The sequence below is a fragment of the Rhineura floridana genome, chromosome 2 (assembly GCF_030035675.1).
Source record: "Rhineura floridana isolate rRhiFlo1 chromosome 2, rRhiFlo1.hap2, whole genome shotgun sequence".
Classification (NCBI taxonomy): domain Eukaryota; kingdom Metazoa; phylum Chordata; class Lepidosauria; order Squamata; family Rhineuridae; genus Rhineura; species Rhineura floridana.
The window spans coordinates 129,008,279-129,021,653 of NC_084481.1; the positions used below are offsets into that span (position 1 = coordinate 129,008,279).

General features: G+C 38.4%; 1 protein-coding gene across 4 annotated transcripts in view; it reads right to left on the reverse strand.

The window, feature by feature from the left end:
• Positions 1 to 13,375, reverse strand: part of QSER1 (glutamine and serine rich 1) — a 50,400-nt gene that overhangs the window by 15,398 nt on the left and 21,627 nt on the right. For 3 of the 4 annotated variants that reach the window (XM_061610529.1, XM_061610528.1, XM_061610527.1), the window contains exons 3-7: positions 13,093 to 13,254; positions 7,400 to 11,041; positions 3,640 to 3,896; positions 1,353 to 1,469; positions 397 to 530 (exon numbers count right to left, since the gene is read on the reverse strand). In XM_061610529.1, coding sequence (XP_061466513.1) covers positions 397 to 530; positions 1,353 to 1,469; positions 3,640 to 3,896; positions 7,400 to 11,041; positions 13,093 to 13,254 — 4,312 coding nt within the window. The remainder of the gene's footprint in view (positions 1 to 396; positions 531 to 1,352; positions 1,470 to 3,639; positions 3,897 to 7,399; positions 11,042 to 13,092; positions 13,255 to 13,375) is intronic. The other variant, XM_061610530.1, reaches the window with a different exon arrangement.

Here is a 13,375-nt window from a genome sequence, read left to right on the forward strand (position 1 = left end):
ATAACTAATGTGAAGATAACTGCCAGTGAGCTGCAGCAAACACTGGGTTCACATGCTTCCCTTCCTTTCCTCCTTTGCACACAAGGAGACTGCAAGTTCAATTTTTTACTTTTTAAGTAAACCTCATTTCTCAAAGTTTGCATGCAATGAGAAACAGCGCTTTATTCAAAAGTATTCTTATATGTGGAAGAGGGCCCAAGGCTTGTAACTGGGCCACTATTCTCAGTCTATTCTATAGAATTCACTATTTGATGCAACTACCAACAAGTATTATGGTTCGCTGCTGCTATAAAAATATGCAAAATATACAAAACAGTTGCCTTTAAAATCTACAAATGTTAAAATAAAGTGTTAAAATAAAGTGTCAAGTACAAAAGTTCTATCAAAATAAAATACCTTGCAGGCTGTACAGGTTTATTTCTTGGTCTCTTGGAACACACTCTGACATACTCTTTCTTGTTTGTATTTTCTATGAACTTCACATAAACACGTCTGTACTTTGATTTTGCATCCCCAAAATACCCAAGATACTACAAGAAGCAAAAACAGAGACATAGTACATGCAGATTCTTACACACAATTTTGTACAGCAGAATTTAGCTTGAAGTTTAAGTAACAGGTTGTGTCCAGTTTTTGTGCAGACACAAAGCCACTTCCCATCCTCTCCACTGCAGTTCCCTAGGCCTCCCAAAAGCTTCCACTGAGGGTCCTTCAGGAAAGGACTGGGATATGGCATGGGGGGTCCAGTGGGAGGTGAAAACAGGGCCAAAAGAGACAGTGTCCACTTGAGAAAAGTCTGGACATAACTGAACAAATAAGGAGTTAAACTTATATCACAGATTTCAAGTTAAAAGAATCAACACATAAAATATAGATCATGTATTGAAATTAAGAGGAAAATCTAAGAGATTACTACTTTCTAAGCACATCCATTAGTCAGGGAGTTGTGGTACAATTAACAATATCAGTTTAAGTCAAAGGCATAGAATATGTAATATGCCATTACTTCCTGGTTAGGATTTCTCCAACCCAAGGAATTAGATACTCATCTAATTATGGGACATTTGGAAGTGACCCTTTGGTGAGAGAATGAAAGACTCAATGGCCCTTCAGGTGGTTTCTGATGGTTACACATTACCTGATCAGCATGTCACAGCATATTATGGTTACCAAGAACAATAATTAGAGCAGGTAATGGGTGCATAGGGAGCAGAGGAGGGAGAGGAGGCAGCATGATAATCCTTTCTGTCAAAACACGGTCTACGAAAGAACTTTTATTATCATAGCAACCAAAAAGTCACAGGAATCTTTGTTGCTGAATAATATGATTAATATGGAATCCTTGTACTTACACTGTTAGTAGCTATAAACTCTCTCTGTCCATCTCGCACTTCAGGAACAAACTTCTGCAACAAAGCTTTTTGAACCTTCCAGATGGCTGGAGGCTCCTTTCCCATTTTTAAAGCAATCTGAAAGGACAAAATAAAAAGCACCAGTTTCAATTAGCTTTATACAGCTGAAATAATTAGTTCTACTACCTAATGAATTATTTTGTGTACCTTAAATAGTAATTTATGCTTTCCAGAACACCTCCCAACATATAGTATTACAACTGTAACGAAGAAGGTTAAGATGAGAGGTGTCAGCCTGGCTAGGGTCAACCCCAATGTTAAATCAGGGATGGCTAACTTTTGGTCCTCAAAATGTTGCTAGATTACTACTTGGATTATCCCTGAATCTTAATTATTATAGGAGGGAAAATATGACATGATAGGTATAACTGAAATTTGATGTAATGACTGGACTTCAGCCATTGAAGAATATACGTATCTTGTTCAAAAAGGACAGAAGGGATACAAAGGGAGGCAGAGTCATGCTATATGTTAAAAATATATATCCCGGCACAGAAATACAGGAGGATAAGCTTAGTAACCCCCCCCCCCAAAGAGTATCTGCATTAAAATAAAATGGGGAAGGGAATAAAAGGAATATGGTGGTTGGAATCAAGCAGAAGACAAGGATAAACTTTTGAAAAGAAATACAGAAGTATAGTTTTCAAATCTCGTGAAGTACTAATTCTCCTCTGTTGGCACTAGTTAGGCCTCATCTTGAGTACTGTGTCTAGTTCTGGACACTGCACTTTAAGAAGGATGCAGACAAACTGGAATGGGTTCAGAGGAGGGCAACAAGGATGATCAGGAGACTGGAAACAAAGCCCTATGAGGAAAGACCGAAAGAACTGGACATGTTTAGTCTTGAGAAGGGAAGACAGAAGGGTGATATAATTGCACTCTTCAAATACTTGAACGGTTGCCACACAGAGGAGGGCCAGGATCTCTTCTCAGTCATCCCAGAGTCCAGTACATAGAATAATGGGCTCAGATAACAGGAAGTCAGATTTCAACTGAACATCATGAAAAACTTCCTGTTAGAGTGGTATGACAATAGAACCAATTCCCTAGGGAGTTGGGTATGCTTTGATTTGGATTCCTGCACCGAGTTGGAGGTTGGACTCGATGGCCTTATAGGCTCCTTCCAACTCTACTGTTCTATGATTCTAACTATCCTACCTGGGGCCAGTGGAAGTTGGAGCTCAACAGTATCTGGAGGGCACAGATTAGCTACCCCTGGTATAGATAATCAAGGATCTCAACCTGCTTTTTTCTCATGGGCAAACCCAGTACTATATCCATTGCACTATACACCCCTTCTTCTCCATTGTTTTGAAGTGACAACAGAACAGCAAATGGAAGTTTAAAGCATTTGTCTATAAATTTTCTCCAATTGAATGTTTTAATGAAGCCCTTTGAAAGTACTGTAAAACATAAAGAATGATTAGAACCCAACTAAACTGCATATGCTGTAGATCTGACTACAGGTAAATGGTAGTGAGAATTAGTATCATCTCTAGGGCAGATAGGACACTAAGTTAACAGGTTGATTTTTCAAACATTTGAACTTTTTCAGGTTTGAGTTTTGGGTTTGTTTTGCTTGCTTGTTTGTTTTCAGAGAATGCAAGTGAACCACACACACAGTTATATAAAATATACAAATGGTTCCAAAGAGATTTTATACTGTTTGGTTCAAATCAGATTAACAAATCAAAACATGGTTTGCGCTTCCAAATATGCAACATGCACCATTTATAGCTATAGTATCTGTTTTCATTTTCAAACTTCTTAGCACTCAGCTTTCAAAACTCACAGTTCACTTCTGTCTTCATGGTTCAGAAGCTTCTGGAAGCAGAGCAATAGTCACATCTATAATCTGTCAGTTCAGCCATCATGTGAAAAAAACCCCACTTGACATTATAGCTTCCGATTCTGGTTTACTGGTCAGTTGCAAACCACAGTCTGTCAATTCTGATATCAAGTGAAACCAGTTAAACTTCTCTAACTATGTTTTAGTAGGATATTGAATTGAGTCTCTGTGCGACAAGCAATTATAAAGCTTAAAATATATACACTTTATAAACCCTAGTCCTGAGTTATTTGTAAAGAATCATACACATTTATAGTACCAAAAAAGTCAAAGCTACAATATATTGAAGAGATAAAAGGAGACAAAATGCATACGCTATGAAATATTATTTGATTAGTGTATTCTTTTAAATTACTCAAACCAAAATTGCTGGATTACCTTTAGAGATTCTATATCTTCAATCTTCACTACAAATTCATCACGTTCCCTGTACATGCCCTCTCCTCCACTGTCTCCATTGTCATCCTCAATACATCCTTCTATTGCAGCAGTTTCCTGTGACTTTGCAAGCTGGTCTGTCTCAGGTTGTGTTAAGCAGATTTTCACCCGAGAATCTGCCATAGAACTAGATGTATCAGAAGATTCCTTCTTTTCATCAGTATTGGTGGCGGCATGAGAAACAGCTCTGTCCATTTCTAAAGTAAAAAAAGTGATCATAACAGGAATTTCAATTTATTTTTGTATTTCAATTATCACTAGCTATTTTTAACTTATGGTGAATTGCTTGAGAATTGTTACTGTGAAGAGCAAAGTATCAGTTCCATTGACATTAGCAGAATTCCCGGCGACTTCCGGGAAGGGTGACTTAGCCTGTGCCTGCTTTTGAGACGGGCTCCTGCCTCAAAAGAAGCTTATTCAGATATATCAGTCAGTTTTTTCTTTTTTTTTTGACTGATTAAACTTCTCCCGGGTAGGGAGAAACGAAGAGATTAACCTCAAAGCCTATTTTTGTTGGGACGACCAGATCTCATTAATTTATGGGACGAGGTCCAGCCGACGAAGGTGGGACGGATTTTCAACAGCAAGCTCTATCTGTTAAAGCGAACGTTCATCTTATCTTCTAAGAGAGAACGCACTAACAGGCAAGCACCCTTCTTTCTATATTTTTCTTTTACTTGACTTAAATTGTTGCTGTTTAAAAGAGATTTGCCAGATTGATCGGTTTTTGACATCTCACTGGGGAGCCGTAACTTCTCTCTGCTACGCACTAATTAATAGCTTATCTCTGTTTTTGTTGCAAAAAGCTGTCCTGGATTTGCATTCTAAAGATACACACAGAAGAGGGATTTCTATTCCAGATTTTTATTTTGAAAAATATTATACTGTTTTGAGACTACTCTCTTTTTGGTCTATTTTATTTTGACGAATCTGTTTCTTGACGATTGCCATTAATTGTTTCGATCCTGGGAACTGCATTTTGTTTACTTAACTATTGGAGAGATAAGGCTGTCTGCTCTGTTTATACTGTGATGTCACCAAGTTTGGAGTATTAACCCAATTGTTGCTGAAATAAGAAGTGGTTTTCCTATATTTTTCTTTTAAAATGGCAATTAAGAAAGTGGCTGAGAATCTGGAAATAACTATGTTTCAGAAAATAATGGATGAGATTGAGATAACGAAAATTGAATTGAGTAAAATGAAGCAGGAGATTAAAGATATAAGGGTCCCTGTGAGAGAGGTGACCCTGGAAGGGGTCCCTGTGAGAGAGGAGACCCCGGAGATTGGAACAGGGGTCCCTGTGAGAGAGGAGACCCTGGAGACTGGAATAGGGGTCCCTGTGAGAGAGGAGATCCCGGAGATTGGAACAAACGTGGAACAGGAACAAGATTTGGAGTCTATGGACTTTAGAAATAAAATCTATTGTTTGGAACTCAATGTTATCTCTGAAGAAATTAATGAAGATTCTAGAGATAAAGTTATCAATGGCATGGATTATCTTCTGGATTGGAATGATGTGATGGAGCCCAATATAGAGAAAATCTATGGAATTAACTGCAGCCATGTGACAATGGAAAAACTTTTAAGAGATGACCCAGTGTATTTTGAAAAAAAGAACAGAGATATGATTTTACAGCAGTATTTCAGCAACTTATTCAGAATGGATGGCAAGAAAATATTTGGGATAGAGGTAATTCCCATCAGACTCTTACTATATGACTATGGCTTTGACAGCAAGATTATTATGGAATACTGATAATGGAAGATTGGATATTGAAATTACTGGACTTAACAAGACTACTGAAGATGGAAGATGGAAAATGGAACTAATAGAGATAATAGAACAATGGCTACTGAAATTACTGAACCTAACAGATTCTGATGTGATGGATTAATTGAAATGTTTATTTTGACTATGGTTATGACAATAAGATTATCATAATTAGTAATGAGATGGATTAATCGATATGCTTATCTGGAAAAAAAAATTGATAGATATATTTCTTAAAGAATTGAAACCTCTCTTTGACTTTTTGTGGAAAGAATAAAGTAATGTTTATGAGATTTGATGATTAAGTAAGATAACTACTGGAGGAAAGTGATTTTATAATATGACTTAAGAGACAGGATTGCTATATATTATAGACTTATAACTGATTTGATCTTTGACAAATGGGAAGTCAATATTTTACTCTTTATTTTTTATTTTTGTTTTTTTTTCTTTTTTTCTTTTTGTTTAACTATTTTTGATTCTGTTTTTTGTCTTTGAATGTTTTATGATTTTGTCTTGTATGTTTTATGAAAATCTGAATAAAAATTATTGAAAAAAAAAAAAAAGACATTAGCAGAATTCCCTATCTGACAGATAACTTCCTAGGTTGCTCCAGGTGAAACAGAATTGCTTTTCATTAAAAATTACTGCAGCCTGTAAGAGAAAGAATGACGATTCAAACACTGCCCACCCCCAAACATACACAAGGCATCAGCAAATCTGAATGGTTTCCTGCCTTGAACTACATATGGAAGAAATCATGCTCAAGATGTTAATGAGGGGGAAACAGACAACACAACACACACATCTTTTAATGTGTGTGATTTTTGTGTTGGGGGTAAACCTGACTGGGATTTTTCAGACTTGCATTTGTCTCTTTTAGTAGGCTATTAGCAGTTTAGCTTTGTGGAGAGACATTTTGAAAAGACTTGGGTATATAATATTTCTCCTGAAAGGAAAAGAAAAAGGACAGGCACAGAGTAAAAAAGGACAGATATTGAATAATTTATCTTGTGTTGCACACATTATGGCTGTTTGTGTTACTGTTTATGTAACTTGAATAGAAAAACTAATTCAAAAATACCTTAGTCATGCATTAAAATGATCCATAAAAACAGAATGATTGGGTTGTATCCAATGGTAGTCTTATCAGAGTAAGCCCATTGAAGATAATGGACATCATTTAGGCCATTAATTTCAATAAGTCTACTCTTGAGTAGAACTCAGTTGGATACAACCCAAAGTTTAAAGTCACACAAACATAATACAACATAATTTTTAAAAGCCTTCAGAAGGAATTTAAATCATGCCAAATGAAATCAGGTCTATGGGTTGTATCTAGTGCTGTAGTTCCACTTCTGCAACAGACTTGCATGTGTGGATTGGAACTTCCTGTCCCCTTCAGGCTTTGCATGCCCTCAAAATCTGTTCTGGAGGCTGGGAGACCCACCGGGACATAGTTTGGGGACATGTGGTGGGAGGAGAGTAAACAGAAGTCTTATTGCACAAGCAGAACTCTGCTCACTTGGCATTGGATACAACTCATTGTTTTCCAAAATAAGTGGCCAAATGTGGAAACACAAACATTTCCAAGAAAGCTAAATTTACTTCAATGTATATTTTCACCTATCAGGATATTGGTTAGCCTAAGTAACAGTGAACTACAGATATCGGTTTACAGCAGCCTTTCCCATCCTTTGAGTCTCCAGATGTTGCTGGACAACAATTCTCATCATTCCTGACCATTGGCCATGTTGGCGAGGCTAATACGAGTTGTAGTCCAACATCATCTGGGGACTCAAAGGTTGGGAAAGGCTGGTTTACTGCATTTGGGGCAAACAAGAACAAACCACTTCTAACTTTTACTTAAAGCTACCGTAATACTAGATTCATGTACCTGTACCAAATTGTGAGCATAATCATCTTTACCTGACTTTTTCTTTTTATCAGAAGCATCATCCAAAGTTGATAAAGCAGAAGTAATGGACTTTTGAAGATCCTGGTTGGCCCCTACGGAATCTTCATCTGAAGAAAATGAAGGCAATGCTTCTGAATTTTTCTTCAGTTCTTCATTACCCTTTTCGTTTGAACTTTCAACACTGCTCTCAAGTGGCACAGAAGCTGGTGTTGCTTGAGGCTTTGAAAACGGATGTGGACAAGGCACTCTAACAATTGGGGTTATAGGTTTCCTCGTACGACTGGGGACACGTACAGCAGGAGCTGAAAACTGTTGTCTGGGTCCACATTTTAGGAAATCTAAAAAAGATGCAATGAATCCTGTTCTGACTTCTGGTTGTTTTTCTTCCACCTCTTTGATTTTTTGCCTCATTTTTTCTTGATGCTGGTAAGTTTCATGGCAGCTGTCAGGAACAGGAGAATATGGCAAGCTGACATCAGTTCCTCTTGAATTCTGACGTTTGCATTGTCCACTTCGCTTCAGTTGCTTCTGATGCACGTCGTCATCATTGCTGTTTTTAAGCTGATTTTGTCCTCTGTCCTTTTGCTTCTGAAGGTCCTCTTGTGATAAATCTTGGTTCCTGCCTTCGGCTTTGTTACCGTTTTCATCACCTGGCTGTTGCACAGATATTGGTTGCAGTGGAACTTTAGCCTTGCTTCCTGTCATAGTGTTGTCGCTCTCCATGTTAAAACAACCACTTGATGATGCACTCTCTTCATTTTGAGCCCTACCACTTGAAACAAGCTCTATAACTTTCACATTTAATGTACCATCCATATGAATACCATTTGCATCTTCAGATTCATTACTGATGCTAGATTGCTGCTTAACTAAGCTAGGAACCTGTTCCTGCCTCTGTTCAAGCACTGAGGTTGCAACTCTCGTAGGAATGCTTTGATCAGGAGCCTCAGTGTGTTGTTGGTCAAGGCTCCTATTTTTTGACTGCACTGTAGGCATTGCTGTCAGGTTTAGTGTAACCTGGCCTCCATTTAAAGAAATATTGTTTATACTCAATGGCTTTCCAACAACAGGTGATGAGGAGTTGAAGCTAGGAGTCAAATGTCTGACATCTATGGTCTGGAACTGAGACTTGTCCCCATTTTCAAGAGACTGGATTTCTTCTTCATTAGATGTAGATTTGGCAAATTCAGATGGCGTTACACCACAAGCTGCAGCAGTTGCTGCCAAAATATCATCTACATTACACAGTATATTCCTCTCATCATTGAGAAGCATAGACTCTGGAAAACATACAGAACTAAGAGACACAAACTGATTCTTAGACTCATGATTTGGCCGCACAAAATTATCTTTTGATGTCAAGTGTGGATGTAGAGACTTTGATGGTTCAGATATGTTCATTTTCATAATTTCAGAGTTCTGAGAATGAAGCTCCTGTTGAGAATGTCCTCCATTACTCTGAATCAGATGACCATCTACCTGAAGGAATTGGTGAGTCACTTGCTGAGAACTCTGAATATGTTGCACTTGTGAAGAACCTTTTGTGTGCCCTAAGCCAGACTGCAATATTGACTGCTGAAGCATTTGTAAATCACAGGCAGATTCTAGAAGTACCTGTGCACTAGGCAAACACAGCTGGTGGCTATGCCTTATGGCTTGAGCATGAAGCTGTGGCGGTGTGCTAATGACTTGGCCCTGTTGCTCTGACACTTTAGCATCATGTACCTTATGCAGAACAGAATGCTGTTGACTTAGTTCTTTAGAATTTACATTTACTTGGTTTGTCGGCAATAAATTAGCTGCCTTTTTAATATCATGGCTTACTACATTAGTGATATGGCCAATTTGTTGGGTGAGCTGTGCCACAGAACCAACCATTCTTTCATCTTTTTTTGATCCCTGAAGAGTAAGCCCAACAACTTGATCTTCAAGGCGAGAGTTACTCCTGATTACACTTTGAGAATACCGATTATCTGCTTTGGAAACTTTGTAAGCTGTATCCTGAGCATGAACTTCACCATCGGTTAGCCTTTGAGTGGAGGAATCAAGAGATGTTTGTTGTTGCAATGTCTGCATGTCTTGCATTGGGAACTGTTCGTCTTGTTTGGATGTTTGATACAAGTTAGGGTCAGACTTCCTTTTAATATATGACTTTGTGTCCGAGGAAGATCTGTTGTTCTGCAATGCTTGTGAATGAGCTGGCATTGCAAAAGACGTCGACTGGACAACTGGCAAAAACTTTTGAGACTGTGGAGAAGATGACTCTTGTGCCTGAGAATGTAGAGAAATATAGTTCTGAGGAGGGCTGGAGGCAGACAAGTTTTGAACATGAGAAGAAGAAAATGGAAGAGATGGTGACGTTAATGTCAAAGATTGCCCTGTTGTATATGTTTCTGAAGGACTAACCGACAAAACCTGTGATTGAGATGAATAGTTAACTTGGGATTGGCTAACAGTTGACAAACCCTGAGAATGACTAGAAGAGTAATTTTGAGATTGGCTGTCTGAAGGAAGATCTGTTTGCCCAGAGTAATTGCCATTTGAAACTGAGCTTAATACCTGTTGATCAGAAGAATAGCTTAGTGTCTGGCTATCTGAAGTAATTGCTTGTGATTGCCCAGCAAAAGCAAGTGTTTTGTACAATGGTGGCAGCTTCTCAATCTTGATAGTTGAGAATACCTGTGCATGACTGACAGATGGCACATTCTGCGACTGTGTTGAAACATAGTTTTGCGACTGGCTTACTGACAAGAGGCTTGGAAGCTGTGCTGTAGAATAGATTTGTGCTTGACCTGCTATTACAGAATTCTGGCTTTGTGCAGTTTTGGAAAAGCTTTGTGTCTGCACAGTAGGGGCAACACTTTGCGACTTAGGGGGTTTTGTTGATCTCGGTGGCTGCTTTGTAGAACAGTGTTTTGCCTTTGCAGTGGAAACAGATGGGAAACCAGGTGATGGAATTGCTGATGTGTATGATTGAGCAAGTTCCACTGAAACTTGAGAGGTCTTCTGCTGTGATCCACCATTGCTTACCTGAGTAGCATCACCAACTGGGCTACAAGATAGGGATGACTGACGGGACGCATCTTGAAAATCAGTTCCACTTGCGCTTGATAAATAGTTGTGTAAAGAATGCTGGGAACCAGTTATTTGTGCCTGAACAGACTGTGTGCTTGAAGGCCGCTGATGGTGCTTGATAACACTACATTCTCGCTGCAGTGCTCTTTCAATGGAGGCAGTGGAACCAGTAAACAGAGATGAGCTATACACCTGTGGAGCCTGCTGAGCTCCTCCAAGTGATGAAGGCAACAAACTGAACTGTGGCTGCAAGAGATGGGGTGCAGACTCCTGAGCAGAGCGATATGTTGAAGACTGGGGGGGTATGCTGGTACTTAACACAGAACTGCCCAGACGCTCAAACGTCAATGCAGTGGGAACTGTGCCCTGGGATGTCTTGATCTGCAATAAAGGGTCATGGGCAGTCAGAAGACCATTTGATGTTGCACTGAATGTTGTGTCTTGAAGTGTTAGAGAGGGAGTAGTAGCAAAATTTCTACTGCTAAAAGTATTGGGATGCTGATAAGCTGAAGTTGGTGGAAAGGTTCCAGAGGCTGGCAGGGCTCCAGTAACAAAAAGCTCAGCTGATGAATGCATACCTGTTAAAAAAAAAAGGCAGAGAAAAATGGGTGTGATGACTCAGTAATGAACATAAGAACATAAAACTGCCATTTAACCATTTTGTTTTACCTTGGACTTAATTAAAAACATTCTGACCACTGCATTTGGGATCAAACATAGTCTATTAATATAAAAGCTGATGGTGAGATCAATATTTTCCTGGAATTTGTTTTTGATAACTTCTTTTATCTTACTTCTAAGCTGGTGTCTGGTGTCAATCTAGGAAAGGACAGGTGCAAACAAACTGAAACATATTCCAGATAAGACAAAAAGTGTTACTGCTCAAGAATTCTGGCAATCTGGAAGAGGTTATATGGCCTGTTCTTTATAAGGTTGCACTTTTGGGAGCGTTTCTTGGCCTGATTCTTTCCCCAGATATTAAAGTAGCAGCAGTGGCAATTAGTGCCTTTTACCAGATTCAGTACTGAGCAAACTACTGTCTTTTCTAGAGAAATCAGACCTGACTGTAGTTATTCACATGCCAGCACTTCCAGGCTGGACTGCTGTAATGCTCTCTATATGGGTTTCCCTTTAATGACAGTCCAGAAACTACAAATGGTTCAAAATGCAACAGCCAGACTGTTATATGGAACACAAAGGTTGGAGTGCATTATTCTAATCTTGCACTGGCTAATTGTTTCCAAGTCCAATTTAATATGCTAGTTTAGTCTTTAAAGCTCTAAAAGACTTGGAGCCTGGTTAGCTTAAGGTCCATTGCTCCCACTGGAGCCTGTTTGTCAGGTGAGATAATGGCTTCACCCTTACTTGACATTATATGAAATTAACAGGCAGTTCCCAAGACAGAGCCTTTCCAATGGTGGCACCAAGACGGTGAAATGTCCTCTCCATGGAAATGCTTTTAGGCCCCTGACTTTTGTCTTTTAAATGTCTATTGAAGGCTTTTTTTTGTTTTAGTATGATTTTAGTCTGCAATTTTACTGTCAATTTGTTGTGTTGTAGAAATGTTTTAATCTATTGCTGTTTTATTATTATTTTACTGTGCTACTATTTTATGTTTTCTTTTATCTTAGAGAAGCAGGATACAAATAATTTTATTAAATAGCCACCGATATATTCAATGTAGGCCATTTCCCATAACATATACATACATAACTGCATTGAAATCAATGAGAATTTCATGTGTTAAGAATTAGTGCACAAAACTCTCCCACCCACACAACAAACAGACCAAACTTGCTAAGCAGTAGCATGTTCCATGTCAAAAAGTGTTATAGTTATTTTGATCGCAAACATTTTAGATTCCAAACCTCTTTCAATATAACACTGTGCAGAGACTTTTGTTACAGTAAAATCTCTTAGACACAGCCTGTGGCACATATCCAATGAACTCCTGTTAAAGGTTCTATGTGTGCTTATTATGTTATTTCTTTAATAAATATGTTCTTGCTTAAGAACTGCATTTGCAGAGAGACTAAAACCATGTTGCTCCCTGCTAACAGTGTGCTATAGTGCGAAAATAATTGGAAGGGAAGCCTGAAGTTAATAAGCATCTAATAAGTTAGCAAGCCACTGATTGTATGCTAGGCTTTAGCAATGCAAACTTGTAGGCTAAGGACTTCAGAGACTTGTGATACAAAACTACATAAGCATACATCATCAGCCCTGACAGCCCAAATGTTAAGCTGATCCAAGGCTATTCTTATGATACATGTTCAGTGACCGGTCTTGTCTTGCAAGGAAGTTAGACCAGTTTTGCAGGAAGATATGCAGGAAGTTATAAACGTAAGTGTTTGTAACTGGATGATATACTGATTAAACAGTAATAACTGAAGTAGTTAAATATAGCAGGCACAATTACAGTACTTTCCAAACCAATATGGTTGTCAAAATAACAACGGCATGAAACATTTTACATGAAAATATTTTCCTAAAAATGTGAAACTAAATGGAAAAACTTTAAAGATAACACTTTCTTTTAATTTCTATACAATACTAATCTTTCTTCTCTCTCTTTCTTTTTTTACAGAGAAACAACTGATTTAAGTTCCACAAATTAGGAAAATGTCACCTGGCTGCCATGTTGGAGGCCTGAACTGTGGTAAGAGAGTAGTTCCTGAAGAAACAGCCTGAGCATTGCGGGATTCAATTGCAGAGAGAAAATTCATAACTGATGTTTCTTTAGTGTTGCTAGTGCCGCTGTGCATAGTGTTATCAAAAATTCCACAAAGGCCTACATGAAGAACATATGTAACATATATAAGTGGGATCCCAGATTCTACACATTACACAATAATAAGCTGCACATTTAAGTGTCCAGCCATACATTCATTGGTCATGAAACTCAATCATAA